Source organism: Meriones unguiculatus, chromosome 6 (genome assembly GCF_030254825.1).
Source record: "Meriones unguiculatus strain TT.TT164.6M chromosome 6, Bangor_MerUng_6.1, whole genome shotgun sequence".
Lineage (NCBI taxonomy): Eukaryota > Metazoa > Chordata > Mammalia > Rodentia > Muridae > Meriones > Meriones unguiculatus.
The window spans coordinates 9,355,593-9,382,654 of record NC_083354.1 but is presented as its reverse complement, the minus strand read 5'-3'; the positions used below and the strand labels follow the sequence as shown (position 1 = coordinate 9,382,654).

Genomic DNA, 27,062 nt, shown 5'->3' with positions numbered 1-27,062 from the left:
AGGAGGAGGAGGAGGAGGAGGAGGAGGAGGAAGAAGAAGAAGAAGAAGAAGGAGAAGAAAGAAAGAAAGAAAGAAAGAAAGAAAGAAAGAAAGAAAGAAAGAAAGAAAGAGAGAGAGAGAGAGAAAGAAAGAGAGCGAGAGAAAAAGAAAAGAAAAAACTGAGTTCTGAGTCCTGGGGCCCTGAAGAGAATAATACGCCAACCAAGCACAATGCATGAAGAGGACCTAAAACCCTGGCTCAGATGTAACCCATAGACTCGATCTCCAAGTGGGGTCCCTAGTAAGGGGAACAGAGGCTTTCTCTGGCATGAACTCAGTGACTGGTTCTCTGATCACCTCCCCCTGGGGGATGCAGCCTTGCCAGGCCACAGAGGAAGACAGTGCAACCAGTCCTGATGAGACCTGATACACTAGAGTCAAATAGAGGGGGAGGAGGACCTCCCCTATCAGTGGGCTAGGGAGGGACATAGGGGAGGATGGGATTGGGAGGAGATTAGAGAGGGAGCCATAGCCAGGATACAAATTGAATAAATTGTAATAAGTGATAATAATAATAAAATGTCAGAGTATGATCATATTTACTACTCACAGCAAACTTCGTAGCAGTATGATTCACTTGAAAGTTTGGTTTAGTGGTATGTAGCCAAGATCCACTGGGCTCAAGTCCTAGTTCTGTCTAACAATAGCTGTGCAACCCTGGGCAGTTCCTACTTTTCTGGACGTTGGTTTCCTTATCAACAAGGTCAGGATAATTGTATTTACTTTGTAGCATTGCTTTAAGGATTGGGGACTAAGTGAAGTTAATAAAATACAAATGCTACTGTTTTTTTTTTTAAATACAAGAAATAGCTAATAATAGCTAAGATGACACTCTCAAAGGAGTTTGGAAGATCACCTAAAAGGCTTAGGGAACCATTGCATGCGTGTTCATCTTTTCATGGGTATCCCGGAAACAGTGGAGATGGGTCTTAGTTTTGTAGCAGGTTACAATAAAAAGACTAATTTCTCTTTGAAGCTCCTTGTAGAAACACAAACTTCTCTAAGCTCCTACTCTAGTACAAAAGAAAACATTTTGGAAGTGATTCACAGTAATATAATTGGTAATTACCATCTTAGAAAAACAAACTAAATATCCCTGGGTCACTAATGGACATTCTTCTGTCTGGGATAATGTATGCGATGTGATAATAGAGTAGGCACACACCCTTTCCAAAGAGTATTCTCATATTAAGGGCACGACATGACAATGCATTTAATGTGCAGAACTTTGGATGACCCTTCACAGGAATGTGCTCTGTTGGGATTTTCAAGTAGAATGTTAGGATTAGAATCTCCTACCTTCTGCAAAAAAGAACATTACCTAGACAAGGAGGAAAGCTAAAGGAATATTTACTTTACTATTGGTCTATCCCCAGCACCAAATTACTTCCCAAAGATACATGTACTGGAGGTAACAAACTATAAAGGTAAAAAGACAGAATTTCTACAGAAATTACTTTCTACCTTAATAGAGATTTGAAAGAAAATAGTAAGCATTACAAATAAGAAAACAGTAGACATTGCAGCTAGTCCTGAAGAAACCTGATAAGCCAGGGTCAGATAGAAGGGGAGGAGACCTCCCCTATCCGTGGACTTGAAAAGGGGCAGGGAGGAGATGAGGGAGGGAGGGTGGATTGGGAGGGAATGAGGGAGGGGGCTATGGCTGAGATACAAAATTAATAAACTGTAACTAATATTTAAAAATTAAAATAAAAACAGTAGACACAGCAAATAGTAAAATAGCAGGACACTACAAATAAGCAGTCTCCAGCGATGTTACACTCACCTGAATCCCAGCAGGGCTGATTTCATCAAAGGCCCCCACAGTATTAAAGATAAATTTTACAACTTTGTTAAAATTGTCATCTCCAATACTCCAGGAGGCATCCGTCAAGAACACAATATCTGCCTTGGCCCCTTTGCATACTGGGGGAAAAAAATAGAAAGATCCAAATCACCTTAGTTTTCTCATCACATGGCCCTGAATAATTGAAAAGCATATAAAACCTCACTACTCTAAGTGTGGCTATGTGGGGAATAGCACTGTTTTTGATCCAGGCTCAAATGTGGTCTCCTAGGCCCAGCCAGCCTCCTGAGGTAGGAATAGAAAGATGTCCAGATAGTGCAAATGTACAATGAATTTAAAAAGGCCTGATCTAATTTATCCTCAGCTTCGGTTCTGGGAATACACTGATGAGAGTGTCACATGCACTCCTTCAAGCTGCTTCAAACAATGAACGAAGGGAATCAACTGAAAATCAGCAATATCCAAACTTAAAAGAAGGCCATCAGCAGGTCAGGAGATTCTCAGTGTAGTTATCAAATATTTAGCACAAATAGAATGTGTTTTGTTTTGTTTTGTTTTTTTACTTTTAAATTGGAGCATCAGAACCATAAGTAAGGAAAGAAAAAAAAGAGAAAGATGAAATCTTGGACTTGGTCCATTTTGGACTTGCAACATAAAAGGAAAATTTCTAGGGCAATGGTTAGAAAAATTGAGTTCATTCAAACTTAACGTGTGGAAGCCTAACTTCAAGAGCAAACTGGAAGGCCAACTATGGGCTGTGGGTGGTGATAATGTGTGGATGGAGCTTCAGCCACTGTTACCAATGGACCAATCTGGGCCTGAGAGTGCTCGACAGGTGCAGAGGGCTGGGAGCAAAGGGACATGGTAACTATGCCTTCTGTTCAATTTGCTGTGAACCTGTATAGGAAATAAGAGCCAACTTTTTAAAAACCTGACGTGTTTTAAGCTAAGATTCCTTCAACAGCCTAATTTGAAGAAAGCCCTTATTTCACCCTTTAAACAAAACACTTAATTTTTTAATTTCTGTTAAATAGTAGTTTTAATAAGGTTACAACCATTTGGATTCTTGAAATACGAAAAACGCTTTGAAAAACTGAAATGTTTTCTAAAAAAACCAAATTGTGGAAAAAGAATAAACTAGCAGTTATTTTGCTTAAAGTGGACTTGATGCAACACTAAGAGAGAAAGAAAGAAGAAGAAAAAAAAAGTCCCCAAATTAACAGAGACAGCAGCCTTAATAGCTCACTGTGTTTTTACCAGTTCACTGCAACTGACAATTGTGTCTCAAATTTTGATGAATGGAAATATTTTTAGCTTTGTGTAATCTGTGTCTCTTCTCAGTTCAGAAGCCAGGAATTCCAAAGTCAAAGGCCTAAGTGATTAGGTTTCAGATAGAGCCAGAAAGGCTCACATCGCCTGAAGCGTGTAGTGCCAGCAGCTGGAAGAGCAAAGGGCCCCCACAGTGTGACTGCAGAAGACGGAAGGTCCTGTTAGGTCTTCTGCTGCAAAACTGAGGAAACAGAGTCCCAGCTGAAGACTTGGGTTAGATTATGACCGATTTGACTCACCTCAAAATATGCCTAGAAAAAAGAGGAGCAAATTACTGGTAACCTCTGTTTCCCCTGCAAAACCTCCAATAGCGGTAGTATCAGAATGTTTGGAATCAGCTGTGATCATGCGTATGTGGCCTAAGTCTAGAATCCCTACAGGCTGGGTTTTTATGTTAACTTTACTTACCATCACGGGCAGGTGGAATAGTGGGGGGAGGAGAAGGCGTGGGTGGTTCTGTAGGAGCCTCTGTTGGTTTTACGGCTAGAATTTCAAAGCAACCGTCAGAAAAATGTAACGTGCACATTCCTTATCCCACAAGGAAACCCCTTAAAATAAACCCCTTAAAAATAAACCAAGACATTGGCTATGACTGACAGGAGGTTCCTCTCTACCTAGACTCTGCAACCTCAGTCACCTCTCAGATCAGTTATGCTGCAGAGAGCAGAGGCTCAGAGGAAGCAGCCACAGGAGTAAAAAAGCAGGAATGTGTTTGCCCCGTACTGTCGACAGAGCCATCACTCTCTTCTCCAGCCCTTTCCTTAAAATACCACCAGTAAAGACTGTCGCTACAGACAAAGATGCTGACCTAGCCACCACTCTGCTCATCCTGTTGTTGCTACCCCAGGGGTATCAACAGGGGAGAAGAGCCAGAACAGACATCTGTGTGCCTCCCACACCTGGAACATTCTACTCGCTGGGTTACTCAAAACTTACTGGTCTGTTCTCTGATGGGGACACCTGGGCCCTCTAGATTTGGTGTCTGCACAAAAACAGTAACACCATACTCTGCCTCCGGGGAGAGGCCAGTGAAGCAGTGACTGGTTTCTGATCCTCGCACGGTAATCTCTTGTCCTCTGGTTCCTGATTGCGACAACAAGAGGAAATTCAAGTGTTATCATCCATTATCTGTAAGGATAGGCCTACAAACAAAAGTGGTTTACAAACAAAACAAAATCTGCTTGGCTCCTGATTAAGATGTTTCTACTATAAGCCAGTCTGTTTTCTTTTACACATACCATCTGCAGGACTCAGTTTTAGCCTGTAGGAGGTAGCTGCCCTGTGAGGGGACCATTTGACGCAAAACGTATCCCATCCAACCTGGTAAGTTTTCAGATCTGTCACATTTAAGTACACTACAGAAGAAAGAAAGAAAAAAAAAAGTAGATTTACTTTGTAAAGAAGAAAAGCACACCGCTTACAGTAACACAGTGTTCAAAAATCCACAGTAGATGAAAATTAAAAGAAATGCTTGAAATCTTAGTGTCTTGTTATGAGAAACTTACATCAACCGTGTTTGAAAATGTGGCAGAGACAAAATCATCCTGCTTCTTTGTCAATGATTTTCTTTTCCTTTTTGCTTGAGACAGGGTCTCACTATGTAGCTCTGACTGTTCTAGAACTCACTACTTAGACCAGGTTGGACCCAAACCCATAGAGATGCACCTCTCTCTGCCTCCCAAGTGCTGACATTAAAGGTATGTGTCACTATGACTAGCTTCCATCAGTGATTTTCAAGGAAAAAAAATTATATAGTCCCTCAAAATTATGAATGTCATTTATGGAAAATAATAAGAAAATTTTTTGAAATACCAGCTGCTGAATTCTATAAAACTGATCAAAAAGAAAAACTTGGGAGCAACAAAAATCTAAGAAACAAATCACTGATTTGTTATTTCCATTAGATTATATCGGTGAATGAAGGTAATGCATATGTTAACATTCAATGTTGAAAAAAATAAATAAAAACCAGCACCCTACACAGATCACCATGGGTTAAATGATTTTGTATAAATTTAATATCTTAAATATCAAAATATAACATTTGTATCAAACAAACATCACCCCCTCTTCCTATGTACATGTATATAGTCTACTAAGTTACTTAGAGATTAATGTAGATGTTTGTTTAACTGGACAGTAAATGGTCTACCAATGCCAGTGGTACCCAACCTGAGGGTCACAACCCTTTTGAGTTGAATGACTTTTTCAAAGGAGATGCATTTCAGATATCCTGCATCCTACATGTCAGTATTTATACTGTAATTTGTAACTGTAGCAAAATTACAGTTATGAATTAGCAATGAAGTAATTTTAGAGTTAGGTGTCAACATGACATGAGGAACTGTATCATAGGGTCTCAGCATTAGGAAGGTTGAGAACCACTATGTGATGCTGAAAAAAAAAACTGTATACATTGGGGGAGAAAAAAACAAATGAAGATAGCCCAGAAAGTTTCATTACATCATTTCTTATAACCACAAAGTGATACACAACTCACATGTGGTGCCTTGATCTGTGAGGGGAACGCTGAGTCCAGAGTCATACTGTGCATAAACACTGACGTCATAGGTAGTGCTGGGATTGAGGTTATGTAATATGTATGATGTCACTTCGCCAACAAAGGCTTCCATGGGCTCATTGGAACCTTTGATAACAACAAAAAGACACAGAGTTACATAATCACTAGCTTCAATTTTTGTATGAAATTAAAGGCATTAACTTGAAAAGCTAATAAAATCAAATAGTAGGATGACTGCATTAATTCCGTCAGTTCTTCAAGCACTTTTTACTGTAGATAGACATGTCACATTATGCAATGACTAGAAATCTGTAAGCGGAGTCTAAGCGTTCGTTCTTATTCTCAAAGCATAGCACAGTGTGAAGAATAAAGTCAGCATGCGTCTATGTTCCTTTAGTAAAATCATTCCCTCATTTCTTTTTAAAGCTCTGCTTTGCCAGCATAATGCTTTCCACAAGCTATAGACTCAGTTAACACTTGCGTTTATTGTAGTGATGGTCTAAGGACATCTGTCTTGGACCACATTTCACATTCTTATTAAAACCCCTTCACACTTCAGGTTCTCTGTGTGCCTCTGGCACAGGTTCACATGTACTTTCTCCTGTTTTCTCATCTTTGTCTACATCATTCATAGTCCTCCCCCGGGGCACGTGGAATATGACCTAAGAAATTTGACATAGTCGTAACATACAAAGATATCAAATCGTTTATGGGAGGTGATGTTGATTTGGGTAAAGCTGTCACTGGGGAGTTGAAAGCAAGCCTGAGCAAACTAAAATGAATAAAACCTATGCTTCAAGTGGAATAATTTACTTTTTAATGTAATAGGGAAAATGCAGACATTTGCATTGGTTTAATATTCATTATTTCATGATTATCACAGAATAGATATGCCAGAATATCAGCATCTTCAACATCTGTGGAACTTTGTGTACCAGGCAACACTTTTCTCTCTCATATATAACAGTTTTATTAATTTTTTATTATTTTTCCCAATGTAGTTTGATCCTATTCATTTCCACTTTCTCCCCCCAACTCCTCCCAGATCTACCTCTGTTACCCTACTCTCTCCAAATAGTGTGTACTCTTTTGGGTTTAATAGCGCAGTGAATTCAATTTGTGCTGACTATATGGTCTAAGGTGCAGGGAAATCCATTGGAGAATGGCCGCAGGCCAAGATTTTCTATTGTAAAATTTGGAGTCCCATACATACACAGAGTGACAGCGTTATTTTACGCTGATGACTTAAAGGCTGTTTCTGGAAATAGCACTTCTAGGATAAAGGGACTTGATGTGTTTACAGGAGAATCCAATAGTAGGAACTGTAATCAGATACCATTGCATGCAAATAGCTTTCTAATACATTCCCATGATGATAAAGGTACTCCCTTACCCACAGGCTTGTACACAATTTTATATCCGAGAACTGGTGAGGGTGAAGGGTCCCAGTACACCCGGAACCTTGTATACCATTCATCGGAGATATGTATGTTCTGAGGAGGAAGCAGGCCCACTGCAAGGAAACATTGGCACACATCACTGGCGTGATACGACATCCCCATGAAAGCAGTCTCATGTTCGTAGCCTGTCATTTCTTTATCCAGAAAGTAATTAAAAGCCATTGCCATGTTCCAAAGAAAACTGAGTAGTTTTGCAAATTCAAATATTACACACCATGAGAACCAGCGGGCCCCTGAAAGACAATCTGCTGAGCACCTCATTCCATAAATGATACACAGTCTTAACAATAGACTGGCAAGACGGCATCTAAAGTAATATTCTTTTGCTATTCTGCACTGTCCTCCACACGGCTTCTCCGCTCAGTCTGCCAGTGGTCTTGCCCCAAACCAATAATCTTTCCCAAAATATGTAACTTGAAATCAGTGCTCTTTAGGTGATACTCTACACAAGCACTGAATTGTCCATAGCATCACAGACATGACTAATCCAACATGGAAACTGGTTTCCACGCAGAAAACTAGACATGGTTTTCACCCCTCCTAAAGAAGTCAAAATTCACTTAACATTTTGGTAAGCACGGTATTCTGAAAGACTCCATTTTTCCACAGAAAGTTATGAAAATATATTTTAAATTTGAGAAAGTGGGAAAGTAAGTTACTCAGCGAGAAACACCTAGAGTCACTAGAGGATCCATAAATAACCCAGCTTTCCAAGCTGTAGACAACGAGCTGAACCCATCTCAGCCAGCTTTTCTCTTTAGAAGCTTCCTGGTGTTACCCTTTCACAAGTTCTTTGATGCTGTCAAGAACACTTAAGCCCAAAAAGACTTTCAACAAGTGAGCAAATAAAGAAATACAAACCATGTAACTAAGCAGATTTTCTGAATGAATAAGAAAACACAATATCCGTATTTACAGAACCGGAGCCCAGCCTGCCTTGGCTGTTTCACATCAGAAGAGCCACAGCACACCTCAAGCCAAGCGCTATGGCAGCTCCAGAACAAGCTTCCAGGCAAACATATTTTAAAAGGTTGTCAGGTGAAAAAACAATTTAGAGAATCTTTAAACCAAATAAAATTGCCACCAACACAGATCAAAGGCCCGAGCACTGACTATTCTCCATAGATTATCTGAGGTGATCACTTAAGCTACATTTTTAGAACGATGATTCATAGTCATTTTGCCTCCCTATTTATGCACTAAGACTCAATCATAACAAAGGATGCCTAGCTCATACTACTGTGGCTCCCAGCTGCAGCCTCGCCCGATATCATGCAAACTGTAACGCTACTCAAAGTACACTATAAAGAAGAGAAGAAAATCATCTCAAGCAAAGGAAAATATGCAGACTCTTGTCACCCTTTTACTCCTCTTACTGTTCCTTTAAAAGGTTAAGGAATAAATTATGTTCCTATGTCGTCATGTTAACAAAATCCAATATCTAATGTAGGATATGGTGTGTTACTAATGGAGTAGCTGAGATACGTTGGTAGAGGCAGTGATTCTCTGGTTGTAAGTGGTATAGTGACATGGAAAGCACGAACACTTCAAAGCTGCAGGCGGGGGGGGGGGGGAATATAAGATGACACTGACCAGTTCTTCCATTTCCAGTTAGATGGCCACCATCTCCATCCTCATAAATGGGAATGACGGTCATTTTATAGGGGGTGTCAGGTTGCAGGGGCTGCAGTATCGCGTTGTTCCTCCTGCCTGGAACTGTGGTCTGTAAGGAGAGTCTAGTTTAACATTCATTTCCAACACAGAGACACCTCGATCAGAAACCCAGGACGTTTTCCTACAGTCCCATAAACAGAAGTGGATTCTTTACACTTCTGTTTCAAAATGCTCAAGGAAAGGCAAATCACCTAGCCTGCCTCTGTCTACACAGCTTGGGAGAATAGTTCAAGGTGTGTAGATATGGGCTCAAATCCCAGATCAGCCACTAATGCAGTCATGCGGCTGAGCATCTCTGGCAGAAAGTACAAACTCTGAAGCCAAAACTCACACAGCACCTCACTGAGCCTGTTGCATCTGAGTTTGTCTGCTTCATGTTTTATCACAGCACATCACATTTTCAAGTGGAGGACATGCTATGGACCAGGTGTCCATGAGTCATCAAAAACAGACAGTTTTCCAGACTCAAGAATATTAGCTTTGTTGATACTAAGTTTTAAGTTTGAAAAAGAGGAAATAGAAACTGTATTAAGCTCACTTCTCAAAGATGAATGAACTACTTTTCTCTCAACCTCCCTTCTAGTCTTGTACAAACACTGTGACTCAGCCTCCTGGCCTGGAATCCCATGACTACAAACAGTAAACTTTAAAAGAAACTATATTTTCAATGTTTTCAGAAAGCATAGGAATATTTTTACTCAGAAAAAAAGAAAAAATCACTAAACATGAATAGTGAAATTGTTTATCTTATTTTGATTCTTAAAAACTCTAATTGACAAATACCTGTTTCTTCTTAATGAAACAAGACTTCAATTAAAGATTGCTGTGCCAAATTCAAGAGATTAAATATTTCTTCACATGAAATAAGTGTTAGAAGGAGAAAGATTCTAAGAGGGAACATGAGTGTAAGTTGTGCAAACCACAAATCTAACCACTTTACAGTCACCATTTGAGACAATCTAGGAGCATGTCAAAAATATCAATCAGTAGGTGTCAGTGTTCATGGTTTCCCAGCTATTAAAAACCTCCAAGGAATTTAAGGAGTTAAAGATCGTGGCTCCAGCTTGACTAGCAAACACAGGCCCTGGTTAGTCCCCACTCTCACAGAAAGAAAGAGGCAGAGAAGAAGGAGAGAGAGGAAGAGCAGAGAGAGATGGAAAAACTTGAGCCTGTGCCTAGGGGGACACAGTGTCTACACTGCAAAGAGTTTGGAGCGAACAGTGAGGTAAGCCAATGGTAATGAGATTGTTTCTCATGCCCAAAGTCCTGAATTCAATTCTTAGTAAAAGAATCAAAGAAAGAAGGGGGAGGTATGGACAAAGGAGGGATAAATAGAGGAAGTGAGCTTAAAACTAACAGGAGATTGTGTGCATTCCACAGCAAAATAGTACAATGGGGAAAAAAGTGTGAGTTTAGGGGAAATGCAGACAGAAACACCCAGGAGAGACTATACAGAGGAACTGGACTTGAAGGGCAAGATTAGAATATTCACATCATGTGAGCATTAGTTTGGATGCTACATATTAATATGTAACGTATTATAGTAGAGATTTTCATATATGTAGGCAGCTATAAGTGTAGAATAAGGCAATTTTTACTGTAGAAATGATCACTAAATCACTGCCTCACCATGGGAGGCTGAACCAGAAACTCCCGTGTTGTCCCCCATCACATCAGAGAAAACTAGATTCAAGAGTTCCTTAAGAATCAGAGCATAGTCCTCAGGAAGAAGCTTAAAATTATCCTTCAACCAGCTGAAATGATTTTTTAATGCCTATAAATGGGTATTATACGTACATATTCATCAATTGGGTCACCGACGGTAGGAGAATAGATGATCCTGTATTGCTGAACTGGCCCATCAGCATGGTCCCAGGCTACAGAGAGGCTGTTGGTCGTCTCTCCAAAGACACGTAGATTCCTTGGTCCACTTCGTGGAACTAAATAAAATACAATTGGGTTTGCTGTTTGCCTGATAGCATTTCCCAGGTCAGCTTACAGGAAGTGCTTGCTGACACTGACATCACCATTCATGATGCTTACTCCCTCGTGATATGGTACACATTCCTCTGTGGCTTTAATGTGACATCATTCAGTGTAACATGCTACATGTCAGAGCCACAGTTATGTACTGAACTTTTTGTTTGTTTTTGTTTGTTTCTCTGTGTAGCCTTGGTTGTCCTGGACTCATTGTAGCTTTGTAGACCAGGCTGGTCTCAAACTCACAGAGATACCCTCTGTCTCCCCTAGTGCTGGGATCACAGGCTTGTGCCTCTGTGCCCACACATAGTGAACTTTAACCAAAACAGAGCTAGGTTTGCACCTAAATATGCAGACGGGGAAAGAAGGGGATCAATTTTAACCCCTGCAACCACCACCTCCATTTAATGACATAGAGAGGCTAAGCCTTCACATTTCCACAGTGCCTGGTTGGCAATAAAACCCACTACATTTAAAAAAAAATAGAAAAAGAAAAAGGGGGGGGAGAAAGAGGAAAGCTCTCTTTCATTTAGATGCCAAATTTTGATTTTTATGATCAAACGAAATTCACTCAGCACAAAAGATAGTTGTGGACACACAGACTGAGCCTGGAATGTGAATGTGGGAATCCCCAGGCAGAATTACTTGCAGAGGCTTCCATGGACCACACCGAGTCCTCAGCATCCCTCACTCACCACCCACCACCCGCCACACACCCCTCACTCGGTGACAAGAGATAAAGTGAAAACGGGATTTTTGCCTCACGTGTTCGGCCCTGGCCAGGGCTGGGATTCCCCTCTCCATCTGAGTAGAGAGCCACAATGTTCACAGAGTAGGGTGTGTCCGGAGTCAGCCTCTCCAGATGCACCGTGCGGGTATTCCCTGGCACCACAATCTGAAGGGGAGAAAACGTGCCAATTTCTGTCTGACAGCTAACCAGAGGCTTGCCAGCTCTTCAGTTAGTCAGCACAATAGTATTTATCGTAGAAGGCCGAGCCCAGGCATGTTAGATGCCAAGTGTGCTCTTCTGCAAAATCTGCCTCTAGCACAGTGTTAGATACAGGTTATTCTCAGAAATCCACATATTTGCTTTTCTCATAAACATTCGTAAATGGAATAGCTACAGTGCACATTTGCTTAGAGTAGATGCTCAATGTATGCACAGGTTTGGGATGCCATGCTCATGGCAGAGATTTTAGCATCAAAACGGAAACTTTGGATAAGTGTAAAGTCATTAAGAAAGAAATTATGTCATATCATATAGAGGGACATTAAAAAATCTCTACTAGAGAATACACTCGTTGCTTATCATTTTCTTATCTTTGTTCATCATCACTTTCTTTTGCAAAAACTTGTCAGCCCATAAAATCACTTCTCCGTCAGTGTTCTGATACCATTATTATTCACACAAGTAACTTATGATTTGTACATCATTGTACATCTCACAGAACAGAGCTGGAACTGTATCAGAAAGATAACCGCGAGTCTATGACCATACCACCCCAAACATGCCTGTTTGCATCTGCCCTCAGAAGGTAAACTGCCTGCTCAGCACTTGGATGAAATACTGAAGAGACATGTTTTCAGAGCAAAGACTCTTGTTTCTTCCCAGTGCATCTATTATCGAAAGATCCAGAAATGGTACATGTCTCCTACAATTATTATTGACTCATAACTAATTCATAGTCTCCCCCACCCCAAGTTCTTTTCTAAGCAAACATATATATCTGTCTTAATTCACGATCATTTAGATATTATGTAGTAGCATACGGATAGGTCATATTCTTAAAGGCTCCTACATGTGACTCAAACATGTAATTGTAATCATCAGGAAGCAAGGTCTGCGTGACAGGCAGTGACACCTATAGTTGGCTCATTGTTCCCCAGTGGCAGGAGCCACAGAAGAATCTACGAGATTGTTTCCTGGGCCCTAGGATGACAAAATTACTCACAGATTCCGAGGGTCTCGTCCCAGCAGTGGGGGAGTAAACGATTCGGTACTGCTGCACCGGGCCTGGGGCAGGATCCCAGCGGACATCGAGGCTGTTGGGCGTAGGATTATACACTTGGATGTTTCTTGCCAGTCCTCTCACCACTGTGGAGAGGAAAGCCAATGCCCATTTCTCATGTCTGTTTGTTCACGTCAAGCTTTTCATCACTTTCTCACAAGTTACACTCCGTAATAGGATAAAATCCTATCTGCTTTATACCGCTATCTACACGCAAAAAAGCATGCTGAAAACTCCAACTACAAAGTCAGTCAAAGTTAGCCTTTGCCTGCATGGAGTCAATGCTGTTTTCAGTAAAAACAAGTGAGTATGTGCAGCAGGATTGGGCTGCCTGCAAAGGAACACAAAACAAGGGAAAGGAAACAAAAAAGTAGCTGAGTTTCTAGTATTGGTAATGAGGCTGGAGGAGAAAATTTTTTATAGCCTGCCTTCTAACCCACAGAAAGATATGGAACCCATCAGATTCAGTCAGCTGCTTTCAATCATGTATTCTTTCACTCATTCCTGCTTTATTTAACACTAGCTGTGGAATAGCTTCTATGATTAAAAGAATAGACAAAGAGACAAGTCAGATCTCAATTATCTCCCACCAATAAAATTTAGAAAATGAAGTCTGCTTACCAACCCAAACCTCTAGCTTAAGCAACAGCATCATCTTCTAGACCCCTGACCGTTCCCCAGGAGAAGCTACCCACGCTTGATCCTCTTCAACCAGCCACAAGTATGTTTTAAAAGTCAGAAAGTATAAGTGTATACACACACACACACACACACAAAAAAAAAAAAAACCTCTAATATCCAGAGAGAACAGCAAAAGCATTTAAGCTGAGCTGACTATATCAAAGGTGAATGAAAGCACAAAACACCAAAAAGATTCCAGGAGCAAAGCAGAAAAATGCACAACCAAGTAATGAAGTGAGCAGGTTTCAACAACCTACACTATAAAATCCAATGACAAAAGCAGACGCTGAGACTTATGACCAACTGTTGGGCAGAGTGAATGGAATCTTATGTAAGACGTGGGAAATAGTAAGATCTGGAGTGAACAGGAACCCCACAAGGAGAGCAACAGAGCCAGAAATTTGAACACAGGGATCTTCCCAGAGACTCATACTCCAACCAAGTACCATGCATGGAGATAACCTAGAACCCCCTGCACAGATGTAGCCCATGGCAGTTTAGTGTCCAAGTGGGTTACATAGTAATGGGAAGAGGGACTGGCTCTGACATAATCTGATTGGCCTGCTCTTTGATCACCTCCGCCTGAGGAGGGAGCAGCCTTACCAGGCCACAGAAGATGACAATGCAGCCACTCCTGATGATATCTGATAGACTAAGATCAGAAGGAAGGAGAGGAGGACCTCCCCTATCAGTGGACTTGGGGAGGGGCATGCGTGAAGACGGGGGAGGGAAGGGAGGATCAGGAGGGGAGGAGGGAGAGGCTTATGGGGAGATACAAAGTGAATAAAGTGTAATTAATAAAAATTTTTAAAAAAGAAGAAAAAAATCCAATGACAAGGCACAAAGCACAGCTCCATACATCTTTGTCAATGAAAGCGAATAATTGAGATCATACAAGGATGAATAGTATTCACATTTATAGATTCTGAAATTATAATTTCAAAGCAATGTCACAACGTTATTTCATCCACCAACAAGTTAAGAGTCGGTGTTTGAAAAGTGAACTGTGGGTCATGTTGATGTTTTTAATCTTCTCATTCTGACTTTTTTCTAATTTTCTTCCATGGCTAATATAACCTTCAGAGTGGAAATCAATGTCTGTAATGAAAAGTCAGTTCTCCTGCTTTTCACTTACATGTCCTTCCAGTGTCTGACGTGCGCCCACCGTCACCTTCCGTATAGACAGGGACCACCGTAACAGTGTAAGGAGTGTCTGGCTGCAGGTTCCTAAGAATGGCATAGTTGGTATTCCCAGGGATTGGTACCTAGAGGATGTCATAAAACACAAAGAAGAGCATCGAATTTGAAAATGTTAAAGGAGCTAATCTTTCAAATAATATAGCACCAACTGAAAACAGTACCTCAAGGAAATTGCAAGAACTATGTAAAGACACCGTCTCCCTTGATCTCTTACTTCAATCCAGCACCCAACCCACAGACTCCCTACTCCTTAGGCTCTAAAGCATCAAGGATGAGTCCTCTGTCAAGTCCTTCACATGAATATTCATTCTTCACTTTTAAACAACTTACCTCTTTCTGTTTCCTTTCTAAACCAGTCACCTAAAGTTTAAACAGACTAGCATTTTCCATTTATGAGTAAGTTCGAAGACAGCCTGGTCTACATAGCAAGTTCCAGGACAGCCAGGGCTACATAGAAAGACCCATCTCAAAAGATAATAATTACCAATTCTTCTGGGCCACCTGCTGTTGGGGCATAGAAGAGTTTGTACTGGCGAGGATTGCCCTCTGCATGGTCCCAGCGAACACTCAAGGTGCTGGTAGAAGGGTCATACACTCTTAAATTCCTTACAGTGTTCAGTGGTTCTGGAATACACAGGAAGTACAGTAAGTAGTGGTGTTCTAACTAGCAAATATATCAGAAGCACAGGTTAAGCAATATCTTCAACCCACCTAGAGCACAGCAGACACCCCACAGATATTTGTTGAAGTAATTATTAAACAAACAAAAGATTTGCATTTCTGTGGTATATATGTCTCATCTATCTGTAGGACATTATGGCTCCCTGAACTTTTTTTTTTTTAATCCTGGTAGATGATGACATCATTTGTTTGCACAAATAAAGACATTATCATTACAAGCAAGGACATGAAAAACAACTACCATCATTCTTAAAATAGGACTCTTTTAAGATGGCTCAGGGAATATCATGGAAGAGAAGACAGGAAGACTGTAAGAGTCAGAATACCAGGAAGTCTTCAGCTGAAACAGTCTCTCCTAAAAAATGGCTGCATAAACAAGACCAGACCTATGGCAATATCAATGAGCACGTTGACACGGAATGGGAAAATTTTCATGGGGTTCCACCAGAGACAAAGAACTACAAGCAACTATCAACTTCTGGGATAATTAGTCTCAACCAGGAATGAGCCTCCTTATTGGTTGTTCAATGCAGAGTGGCCATCCTAGAAACCATATACACACAAACAACAAAAATGGGCTCGGCTGGTTGTATTTACATATATTTGCACATGACCAGACCCACTCAAGAGCACATAACAAACATAACCAAAGAAAAAGAGGCTATCGCCAGGCATGGCGGTAGACACTTTTAATACCAGCACTCAGGAGGCAGAGGCAGGCAGATATCTGTGAGTTCAAGGACAGCCTAGTCTACATAGACTATGTAGAGAGAATCTGTCTCAAAAAAAAAAAGAAGAAGGAAGGAAGGAAGGAGGGAAGGAAGGAAGGAAGGAAGGAAGTGAGTCTTGAGAGTATGGGGTCATGGAAGGGAGTTAAGGAAAAGTAGCTGGGAGGAGCTAGAAGAAGGAAAGAGACAGAAAGTGATGTAATTGTATTTCAATTAAAAATGTTCTGAATTTTTTTAATTTTTTTTAATTTTTCATCAATTACACTTTATTCATTCTGCATCCCCCCATAAGCCCCTCCCTCCTCCCCTCCCAATCCCACCCTCCCTCCTCCCTCTGCTTGCATGCCACTCCCCAAGTCCACTAATAGGTGAGGTTCTCCTCTCCTTTCTGATCTTAGTCTGTCAGTTCACATCAAAAGTGGCTGCATTGTCCTCTACTATGGCCTGGTAAGTCTGCTCCCCCCAGGGGGAGGTGATCAAAGAGCAGGCCAATCAGATTATGTCAGAGGCAGTCCCTCTTCACATTACTATGTAACCCATTTGGACTCTGAACTGCCATGGGCTACCTCTGTGCAGGGGTTCTGGGTTATTTCCATGAATAGTCCTTGGTTGGAGTATGAGTCTCTGGGAAGTTCCCTGTGTTCAAATTTTCTGGTTCTGTTGCTCTCCTTGTGGAGACCCTGTCCTCTCCAGCTCTTGATATTTTTTTAATTTTATAAAAAGATCAGTAAGACATTCTGTTCCCTCTGCGCTTATAGAAAATGTGATTGCATTCCATGTTGGTTACTAGGAAGCTTCGGGGTCTCACTTACTGGTCTTGCCCCTTCCAGTCATCCGGCCGCCTTCACCATCGGGGTACTGGGAGGACACGGTGATGGTGTATGGAGTGTCGGGCTTCAGTTTCTGCAGGACCACGCTGCTCTGCCGTCCTCCTACCGTGGTCTTGAGGGAGACATTTCTCGGTGAGCATCAACCTTATGCTTTCCAAGTCACTAATTTATTAACTACAGCTCTTTCTCTGGGGGTACTATCTGAGACCCCAGCCAAGTTCTAGAACCATGCCCTACGACGAAGGCTTAAAATATATCTCATGGCATAATTTTAAATACCGAGTATGTGTCTAGAGTCATGGAAAGGATGCCAAGCTTTGAACTGGAGACCTCAAAAAGATATTTCTACTTGCTAGTCGCCAGCACTGCAAAATTTCATCCAAAACACATTTCACAGAACTCTTCCCAAAAACAAGGCATTAATCATAAGTGAGCTACAAAGGGTCTTTAAGATACCAAAGAACTGCATAATTTTAGAGGCCCCACACCACTCAGTATTATTCTTGCTATTTTACAGATGTTTTTTATTTGCTTTAGAAACACATTAAAATGGTTCGGCAAAGGATCTAAAGCTCTTGGTGTTTCTCCGAAACACGGCCACTCTAACAGCATTAGCTGTGTAAACGACGTGACCAGACCCCTCGCCAAGCCACACTCAGGCAGGGGTTCCCAGTAAGCTCTGTGATACCCGCCATGAGGAATGAAGCTTCTCAATTTCCTCCAATTATAGAGTCTGAAGTTTTTAATTCGTTGCTCAAAGCCATCTTGCTATCTTGCTGAAAGAAAATTTGTACGATTTGTTAACAGTCTACTGAATTCAGATGTTTATGCCATAGTAATTAAAATCATATGAAAATGGCACGAAAATGGCACACTTCCCACAGTGAGTATTCATGAAAATGGCTGAATGTATTAGCACAAACAGATGTTTCCAACTTAGCACCCATTCACTCAAATGATCTGAGTTCCAGAAGAAAAAAAAAAAAGAAAAACTCCATGGAATCGTGTAGCCAACTTCAATATGAAGAAACTGAGTTACAATGGCACATTTCAAACCATCTACTATCAGAAGTTGTGGGAGAGAGAGCAGTCAGGACCAGCAGCAGAGGCTGCATTTGTGAAACTTTGGTATGTACCAGATTGGAAGCGCTTATTCAGGAGAACTAATATTATAAGGAAGGAAATGGGTGTCTACTTATATCTCCCATCCGACTTTCCAAAATAAGCACAGAGTTGGTAATTCGTTGCTTTGATTATTTCATAGACTGGCATTCAAATAGGATTGGACCATTAGTGGTCCAGCTAAGTTCATTTGCTAGGTGAGAGCAGTGGCCTTTACTGCATACATTTATCCACTGCCAACCCCAACTCTGCTAACCTTCTAAACCAGTGAGAGATACGATCCATTTGCTTGAGCTCAGCACATTTCATATTAAAAATTCAAACCTTGGCTATGAGGTTATATAAGTAAATAATGGCCTGCCCCCACCCTGCTGCTGGCAAAAAAAAAAAAAAAAAAAAAAAAAACTAGCAACGTTCTAGATCTCATTAAAAAGCACATTTGAAAATAAATAATAAAATATAACCCTACCTATATAAAAATTGTGACACTTCCTGGTTTGGGATAAAGTTCACACCATAAAAGACAAAGCTGGTGGGATCCCAGACAAGCAGCTAAGTTAAACAAGGGGTGTCAACAAAGGCTCTGTTGAATAGCCAGGAGCGCTGGGACGGTAAGGGTGACAGCTGAGCTCCCGGGCTGTCATCGTTCTCAAGGACCTCCGTTTGCTAAACATTTTTAATTACATCGGTGAACTTCCAGAGCTGGAAAGAACAGATCTGATATAATCATAACGATTGAAGATCTACTCAGGTTCAAAAAAACGTTCTCGATGTCATCATGCTAATTGGACACATGATTTACATGTGCTTACTATGAAGAACCATCGGGTCCCACCAGAGCATGCACTCCAGAGGGAGGGCCAGCTAGGCTCAAGTGACTCTATCAGTACAGGAAATCCTACATTCCCTAACAAGGTAAACATTGTAAACACTCTAGGGAACTAGTGGAAGGGCAGCAGGCAGAAGGTATCCAACTCGCACATTTTACCAAATGAATTACCGTTTGTTCGCTCCCTTCTCCTGTTGAAGGCTGATGTGTGATTCTGTATTTCTGCACACGGCCGCTAGCAGGATCCCACTTGACAGTCAAGCTGTTAGATGTGGCATTGTACACCTGAAGGTTCCGTGGACCACTCTTTGGGGCTAAATAAAGATTGTTGAAGGTGTATTAAATACAGAGAACAATTTCTCCTGCTAAAAAATAACAATAAAAACCGTGTAGTTTCCAAGGAAAACAACAGTGTTATGAACCACTGGGTTTAGGATTAAATTTAAACCAATAATAAGGTCACTCACTGGATGTTAAATGGTTATTTGGTGCAGAGTGAATACGTTAGAGCCCCCCAAACTTGGTCCTCTTGGGTGATGAAGCCCAGACCCTCAATTTGAAAGAATTTGCAAATGGGCTTTTGAAGAAGATACCATGAAAGTGGGTCCCTCAAAAGAGACTCATCTTCATAAAAGGAGGAGTGAGAGAGAGCTCATTTTTTTTGTCTGCCATGTAATAGTACAATGAGAAAATGAATGCAGACCCCTGCCCAAGAGCAAACTGGCTGCCATCATTGATTCATCTCGGACTTCCTAGTCTCCAGACTTTTTTTTTTTTTTCAATCTTTTACTAGAGATTGAAGGTAAGGCTTGCAGATGCTAGGCACATGCCCTACTACTGAGCTTTTGTTATTTTATCTGTTTATTCACATATTTCATGGTGGACCACACAGCCGCCACAGCTTCAGAAGACAATTTGGAGGAGTCAATTCTAGCCTTCCCCTCAGTGGATGCCAAGACTTGCCATAAGGCTCTCACACTTGGTGGCCAGCACCTTCACCTGCTGATTTATATTGACCACCCTTGTTATTTTTTTATTGTGAGTCAGGGTCTTACTAAATTGACCAGATTGGCTTTGAACTCACTATGCTCCTTCTCAGCCTCCGAAGCAACTAGGATGATAGGCCCGCAGCTAACCTTCTAAACCAGTGAGAGATACGATCCATTTGCTTGAGCTCAGCACATTTCATATTAAAAATTCAAACCTCGGGTTTGAATCTGGCCTCTATTCTCCAGAATTATTGGCATATAAATGTTTGCTGCTTATGCCGTCCAGTCTGGTATTTTGTTATGGAAGCCCAAGCTGACTCATACCAAGTATGAGGAAAGTAGCAGGAAAAGCAAGTTTCTCGAGAAAGGCTTGATAAAAGCAATCCTTCCTATTAAAATGCAGAAAGCCTGTTCACAACGAATTCTGTTGGTTAGTTTACACTTTGTTCACTCAGACACTCCAATAGGTTAACTTCTTACCTTGTGTTGTTAAAGGTATCAAGCGCACTAAAAGAAAGCAGAATTTGTAGGAACATTAGAAACGCAGCTGTAACTCAGTTTCCTAACATTGAATTTCGATCAAGTTACGATTTGAAAGTAAGATACCTACATGTCCTCTCACTGCCGCTCAGGTCGTCACTCTCAGATTCATCAGGGTAGATGGCAGTAATGGAAACGTCATACTGAGTGTTGGGGTTCAGATTTTCAAACACCAAGGTATTTTCGTCTCCATTTAAGATGGTCTTCAGCAAAGAAGGAAAAATCATATGCATACTAAATTAATAATCCATTTATATCTTGCACACCCAATGACATTGCGCTGACATCTTTAGGTAAATATTGCCATTTGCCAAAAATGATTTTTATCTGTAACAGAATGTGGTGCTTTGAATAAGAAATGTCTCCCATAGGTTCAGACATTTGAATACTCAGTGCTCAGTTGGTTGCACTGTTTGGAGAGGCCCAGGGGAAGCAGCCTTGCTGGAGGAAGCACAACACTGGGGCAGGCTTATCTGACAGAGGGCTAATACCCAGAACATGTAAAGAATTCAAGAAGATAAAAAGCAACAAATCAAGTAATCCAATTAAAAAATGGGGTACAGAGCTAAACAGAGAATTCTCAATAGAGGAATATTGAATAGCAGAGAAACGCTTAAAGAAATGCTCAACATACTTAGTCATCAAAGAAATGCAAATCAAAATGATCCTGAGATTTCACCTTACACCCATCAGAATGGCAAAGATCAAAAATTCAGGTGCCTATACATGCTGGAGAAGATGTGAAGAAAGGGGAACCTTCCTCCATTCCTGGTGGAAATGTAAACTTGTACAACCACTTTGGAAATCAATCTGGTGCTTTCTCAGACAATTAGGAATAGTGCTTCCTCAAGATCCAGCTATATCACTCCTCTACATATATCCAAAATATGCTCAAGTATACAACAAGAACGTTTGCTCAGCCATGTTTGTAGCAGCTTTATACATAACAGCCAGAATCTGGAAACAACCCGGATGTCCCTCAACAGAGGAATGGATGCAGAAATTGTGGTGCATTTATACAATGGAATACTATTCAACAATTAATAACATCAGAATAGGAAGAAAACAGGGAACAAGACAGGAACATACCACAGAAGGCCTACCCAGCAGAGTATTAAAGCAGATACTAAGACTCACAGCCAAACCTTGGGCAGATTGCAGGGAATCTCATGAAAGTGGGAGGAGATAGGAAGACCTAGAGGGGACAGGAGATCCACAAGGAGAGCAACAGAACCAAAAAATCTGGGCACAGGGCTCTTTTCTGAGACTGATAATCCAACCAGGATAACCTAGAACCCCTGAACAGATGTAGCCCATGGCAGCTCAGTCTCCAAGTGGGTATCCTAGTAAGGGGAACAGGGGCTGTCTCTGACATGAACTCACTGGCTGGCTCTTTGATCACCTCCTTCTCAGAGGGAAGCAGCCTTAACAGACCACAGAGGAAGACAATGTAGCCAGTCCTGATGAGATCTGATTGGGTAGGGTCAGATGAAAGGGGAGGAGAACTGCCCTATCAATGGACTGGGGGAGGGGCATGGGAGGAGAGGAGGGAAGGAGGGTGGGATCAGGAGGGGATGGGGGAAGGGGCTATAGCTGGGATACAAAATGAATAAATTGTAATTAATTTTTAAATAATTCATTTTTTTAAAAAAAAAAGAACCCACAGACTTGTCCCACTTCTAATTTGCTTCCTGCTTGCAGTTGGGGATGTGATCCCTCAGCTCCCTACTCTGGCTACCGTGCTGCATCACCATAAGGGACTCTTCTCCCTTTGGTACCTCAAGCTTAAATCAGTTCTTCCTCCCATAAGTTGCCTTGGAGGTGGTATACTATCACAGCCACAGAAAGCCACTGATCCACAGAAGTAAGATATATTTTAGCCACGCTTCCCTATAAGCAAATGGAGGAAGAACGAGACAGAAGGGAGCTAACATTACCTCCATCTTATCTGGGTTTCCAACAGGAGCCCAAGTAATCCTGTAGAGAGACACATCTGAAGCTCCATGATCCCAAGTTCCCCTGAAACTCTCCGGGGTTACGTCAGTAAACTGTAGGTTTGTTGGGGCTGGAACACGCCCTATCATAGAAAAGTCAAGAATATGAGTTTCGTCGGGAACCGCAAACTCCATTTAATATAATTAAAGTTTTCTATTTTAAAGGATGTGGTTTTTTTTTTAACTGACAAAATACATAACAGAATAAAATACTTCACCAGTTTATCTCATTTGAAAAATAATATAAGGCAAGCAGTGTGTTGTTATTATTTGTAGGTTACTAAAATGCGTAAAATGCATAAGTCTATGCTTTTAAAATGATGATCTTTTTAAAGTACTCTTTAGTAATACTCTTCTATTTCAGTGGTTCCCAAACATGTTGTATGTCCAATATAAAAAGAATCTAGTAGAGCAGCAATATAGAAAGAACAGTTTCCAGCCTTAGCTTTTCAAAGCATGAATTGAAAGCATTAATCTTATTCACTGAATTAACTACTTCCTGACTTTTCTCTCTTTTTATCTGTTGTATATACAGAGCTGTCAAGTCTATGCACGGCATCATCTTCATATCTACTTATGATCTTTACCAGATAAGAACTGATAGCCAGAAGACAAATGAAATAGTTACAAGATTTCGCATCATAGCAGAGTTAAAGAGGAGAGAGAAGTGTGCCTGCCTGACAAAATACCAGGATCAAATAGACAAAAACCAGCACCAACAAAGCAGCTGCTGATTTGGGTGTGGGTTAATAGCCTGCCTTCTATTGTATCAGAAGCAAAGATTTTGGACTCTGACCTCTGCAAAAGTCCAGATCCACCAGAAGATTACTGATGAGGCCCAGAAAGCTGTTTAGATTCTCTAGATGTGTGCTGGCCTGTAGGAGCCACTAGCCACATGTGGCTACTGAGAAGTTAATCTGACTAATCTGAACTAAGATGAGTCATGAATACAAATGTAAGACCTACTTACAGGAAGTGTGAAATACCTTATTTTATTATTTGTTATTATTATTATTATTATTATGCTGAGGCGTTGAAGTGACACGTTTCATCATTTTATCATTTTGGGTTTAAATAAAGTCATTTTTTTTCTGTGTCACTTTATCTTTTTAATGCAGATGTTGGAAATTTTTTAATTACATTTGAGGCTCCTGTGATTAGTTTAGGATACTGCTGGCTCACAGCTTTCATTTTAATCAATATTGTGATCAAGATATTATAAACTGAGCACCTGATTGCTTCATTACACGCTTAGCTGAGTTGTGTAATTAAATTGCAGGAGCTAGAGATACCAAATAAAATTCTCTGCCTTCACTGGGAAGGAATCAGGGGGATCGAGTACTATGAAAGGAACAGGCACGATAACTGAGCTAAACTCTACAGAAATACAAAAGCAAAGAAAAACTGACACTTGTGGAAGTTGAAGGAAGGGTACAAGGAATGAGGGTCCTGCAGGTTATCCTGTGTCTCTGTACCATGTTGCCCCAAAGCTTCCTCTGGAGACTTCTTCTGGAGTCTGACTGTTCATTCTGAGTCACAGTCTCCTGATCTTCCTTTCATGATCTTGGGACTTGCCAATAATCTTTTATATTGACAACTAGACTGTGAACTGCTGGGGGGGGGGGGGGAAGGATTGTATTTAATGGTTATTCTGATAGCATTTCACATAAAAGAGACACAGAGAGAGAAATTAATCCACGAATCACAAATCATCAAATGCTGGCCAAAGAGTACTAAGAGATGAAACGTCCCATCTCTTGTAGAGACTTGCAAGCACATTAGATATTTCCTACGTGTCCATAAAACGGGGCTCAACTCACGGGTTGTCTCATAAGCAGTCACTGGGGGAGATTCGCCTTCATCATAAACTGCAGAAACGCTCACTGTGTATGGAGTTTGAGAGGAGAGGTCTTTGAGGGTAGTGCTGGCCCTTGATCTGTCCACCTCCACCTGTAACAGGAAGAAAACGGTGGTGCTACTCTTAGAAAGCATTGGTTCTGTTCCTTCTCTCCTGCTTACCAGAGATCTCAGCACAAGAGCACAGAATCATGACACCAAAAAAAGCAGGATTTCCAATTTGCATAAGGATCCAGAAAATGGGCACACCTTGAATGTCTCCAAAGCAGTAAAATGTATATACAGGTGTCATAATGAACTGATTTTCAGCCAGGCAGTGCCTGGCATCAAGCAACCAAACTATTTTTAATCTGCATCTTTTACTATCATTGTATTATTACTTTCAGAAGTGATCTTTTTATGTATCTCATTTGTTGTCTGTGAGAACTCTGTGAGTTCTGGCCATTAAATCCATTTGAAATGGAAGCCAAAAAGAAAAAGAAAAAGAAAAAGAAAAAGAAAAAGAAAAAGAAAAAGAAAAAGAAAAAGAAAAAGAAAAAGAAAGAAAAGAAATGTGTGCAGACATATAAAATAGCTTTTGTACAATACATAAATGACAAATATATACAAAAGAGTGAACTGCTAGTTTTAAGAATGCTGGCATTAAAATTCCCTCAAAGCACCCCGTTTTTTTAGCCCATCTTTGCTGTATAACCCAACATCACCTAAAAAAGATCCATCCAAAATGTGCAGTCCCTTAATAGCCTGGTCCTCCTTTCCTGCCCAACGGTCTCATCTTATCTTTGTCTAACACATTCCCTAACCTTTCCCCCGCATCTTCTTGCCACCTTATATTTTTAGAACATTTGGCATTTTTTAATCATTCATAGACTAGAGATCACCATATAAGGCAACTAGATGGGAAAGAAATACCACATGGATTCTATAACTCTTCATCTACTGAGGGATGATGTTTTTGAGATTAAAATCAGACAGCAGAACATTTCCAAACCAAATCTAACACAGTCCAATATATTACTGATTTTCAAAAAAATGTTTTAACCACACAAATTTTCCGCTTTTCAATAACAAAGTGACAAATACTCAAAACACGCTATCATCTACCCTAGATAAGGGTATTTTGTTAAGCCTTGCAGGAAAACAACTATTTCCACATCCTTTCTTCTTTCCAACCTACCTCTTTGAACTCCTCTTCTGGAGTTTTGTATCTAACGATGTATTTACGAACTTTTCCAAGCACAGGTTCCCAAATGACAGTCATGGTGCTGTGGGTCACATCTCTGAGTTTCACATCTTTAGGTCTATGTAAGGGTACTGAAGAAGCACAAGAATTAGAAACAGATGTGGGGTCTCCACCGCAAAGCCTTCAGCATCAGCTCAAGCTTTCAGGAAGTTGCTTGGAGAAAACTTAAAGGTGTGTGAGTAAATGACTTGTTTGTTTGTTTGTTTGTTTGTTTGTTTGTTTTTCAAGACAGGGTTTCTCTGTGTAGTCTTGGATGTCCTGGACTCTCTTTATAGACCAGGTTGGCCTCAAACTCAGGGATCCACCTTCCTCTGCCTCCCGAGTGCTGCGATTAAAGGTGTGTGCCACCACTCCAGACTTGATTTTTTTTTAATAGAAATACCACTTTCACCAGACAGGGTTGCTTTATTCTCTAGAAGGCCTTTTCGAGATAGGATATATATGTGCTTTTATTTCACTGCTGACTACTTGTTTACATGACAATCTCTTAGTCTAGTTAATTTACTTTCTGCTAAGCCATAATGAATCATGATTCACCATAAATGATATATTTAAATAAGTTAGTATCTAAAATGAAATCTATCAAGGTGTGCTCTCTTAAGGATGTTATAGGAGCTCTACTGATTACATTTCATAATGCGAAATGTAAGACAGTACAGTAAGACTCGATTCCTGAAGACAACACATATCTGAGTCATAGAACACGGAGAAATCAAACTGGTACTATTTGTAACCTAATAACCTAGTAACTGCATTCCAGCTGATTAGCTTTCGTGGTGTTAGGAGGAGTTATGTACAGTACCAGTGAGGGGAGGTAATCATCATTCTTACACTGCTGTGAACCCTGAAGGCTAAAATAATAACTGGCTCTGCAAGATATACGCACTGATAAAATAGTGGCACAGATATCATTGGGAGCAACCAACCACTTTCTGATTTGATTTAAGCCCTGCTCCACAAAATGAAATACATTCATATGACCAGCATTATCAAAGACAGCAGCCTGTGACTGCACAGGTCATAGGCCATAAAGAAGTACTTATTACTATTACCTTGATACCACTAAATCAACTCCTGATGATTTACCATTGTATCCATAAGTTACTGCACTTCTCATCCATCACCAGAGAAGCTTCTGACTGCAGAAGATGGTGATTAACACAGAGACCCACGACTGGTCAAGGTGTAAAGAATAAGAGATTGCAATGGTTTGGCTCTAAATAGGACATCTGTATTACAACCCAAAGCTCAGAAGTAATTTCAGACAGAGGGGGCAGAAATATTTTAACAGCTTGACCTGTAAGATAATTAGAAGGCAAGATTGTTCTCCAAACTCAACAGGGTAGTTGCACATATAAACCCACAGTAATTGTGACAGCATCCATAAGACCTGTGCAAGTTCAAGCCAGAAAAAAAAATCGCCTGGAGATTGGAAGTTGGTGTGAAGTCCCATCCCTACTGAACAACCATTGGCAACTGATACCTTCTGGTAGAGTGTATCCATTTTCTCTAAGTGTGTGGGCCCTAGTAAAGTAGTGTGCCTCGTTGG

General features: G+C 40.7%; 1 protein-coding gene across 5 annotated transcripts in view; it reads right to left on the bottom strand.

Moving 5' to 3' along the window:
* Col12a1 (collagen type XII alpha 1 chain) overlaps window positions 1-27,062 on the bottom strand; it is a 114,918-nt gene that overhangs the window by 37,982 nt on the left and 49,874 nt on the right. For all 5 annotated transcript variants that reach the window (XM_060384709.1, XM_060384712.1, XM_060384710.1 and 2 more), the window contains 19 exons: window positions 25,448-25,584; window positions 24,234-24,363; window positions 22,357-22,496; window positions 20,490-20,622; window positions 20,360-20,386; window positions 19,062-19,204; window positions 16,922-17,051; window positions 15,185-15,324; window positions 14,636-14,765; window positions 12,763-12,905; window positions 11,576-11,705; window positions 10,628-10,770; window positions 8,750-8,879; window positions 7,090-7,209; window positions 5,676-5,822; window positions 4,414-4,530; window positions 4,112-4,258; window positions 3,584-3,658; window positions 1,826-1,965 (listed from right to left, as the gene is read on the bottom strand). In XM_060384709.1, the coding sequence (XP_060240692.1) occupies window positions 1,826-1,965; window positions 3,584-3,658; window positions 4,112-4,258; window positions 4,414-4,530; window positions 5,676-5,822; window positions 7,090-7,209; window positions 8,750-8,879; window positions 10,628-10,770; window positions 11,576-11,705; window positions 12,763-12,905; window positions 14,636-14,765; window positions 15,185-15,324; window positions 16,922-17,051; window positions 19,062-19,204; window positions 20,360-20,386; window positions 20,490-20,622; window positions 22,357-22,496; window positions 24,234-24,363; window positions 25,448-25,584 (2,402 nt within the window). The remainder of the gene's footprint in view (window positions 1-1,825; window positions 1,966-3,583; window positions 3,659-4,111; window positions 4,259-4,413; window positions 4,531-5,675; window positions 5,823-7,089; window positions 7,210-8,749; window positions 8,880-10,627; window positions 10,771-11,575; window positions 11,706-12,762; window positions 12,906-14,635; window positions 14,766-15,184; window positions 15,325-16,921; window positions 17,052-19,061; window positions 19,205-20,359; window positions 20,387-20,489; window positions 20,623-22,356; window positions 22,497-24,233; window positions 24,364-25,447; window positions 25,585-27,062) is intronic.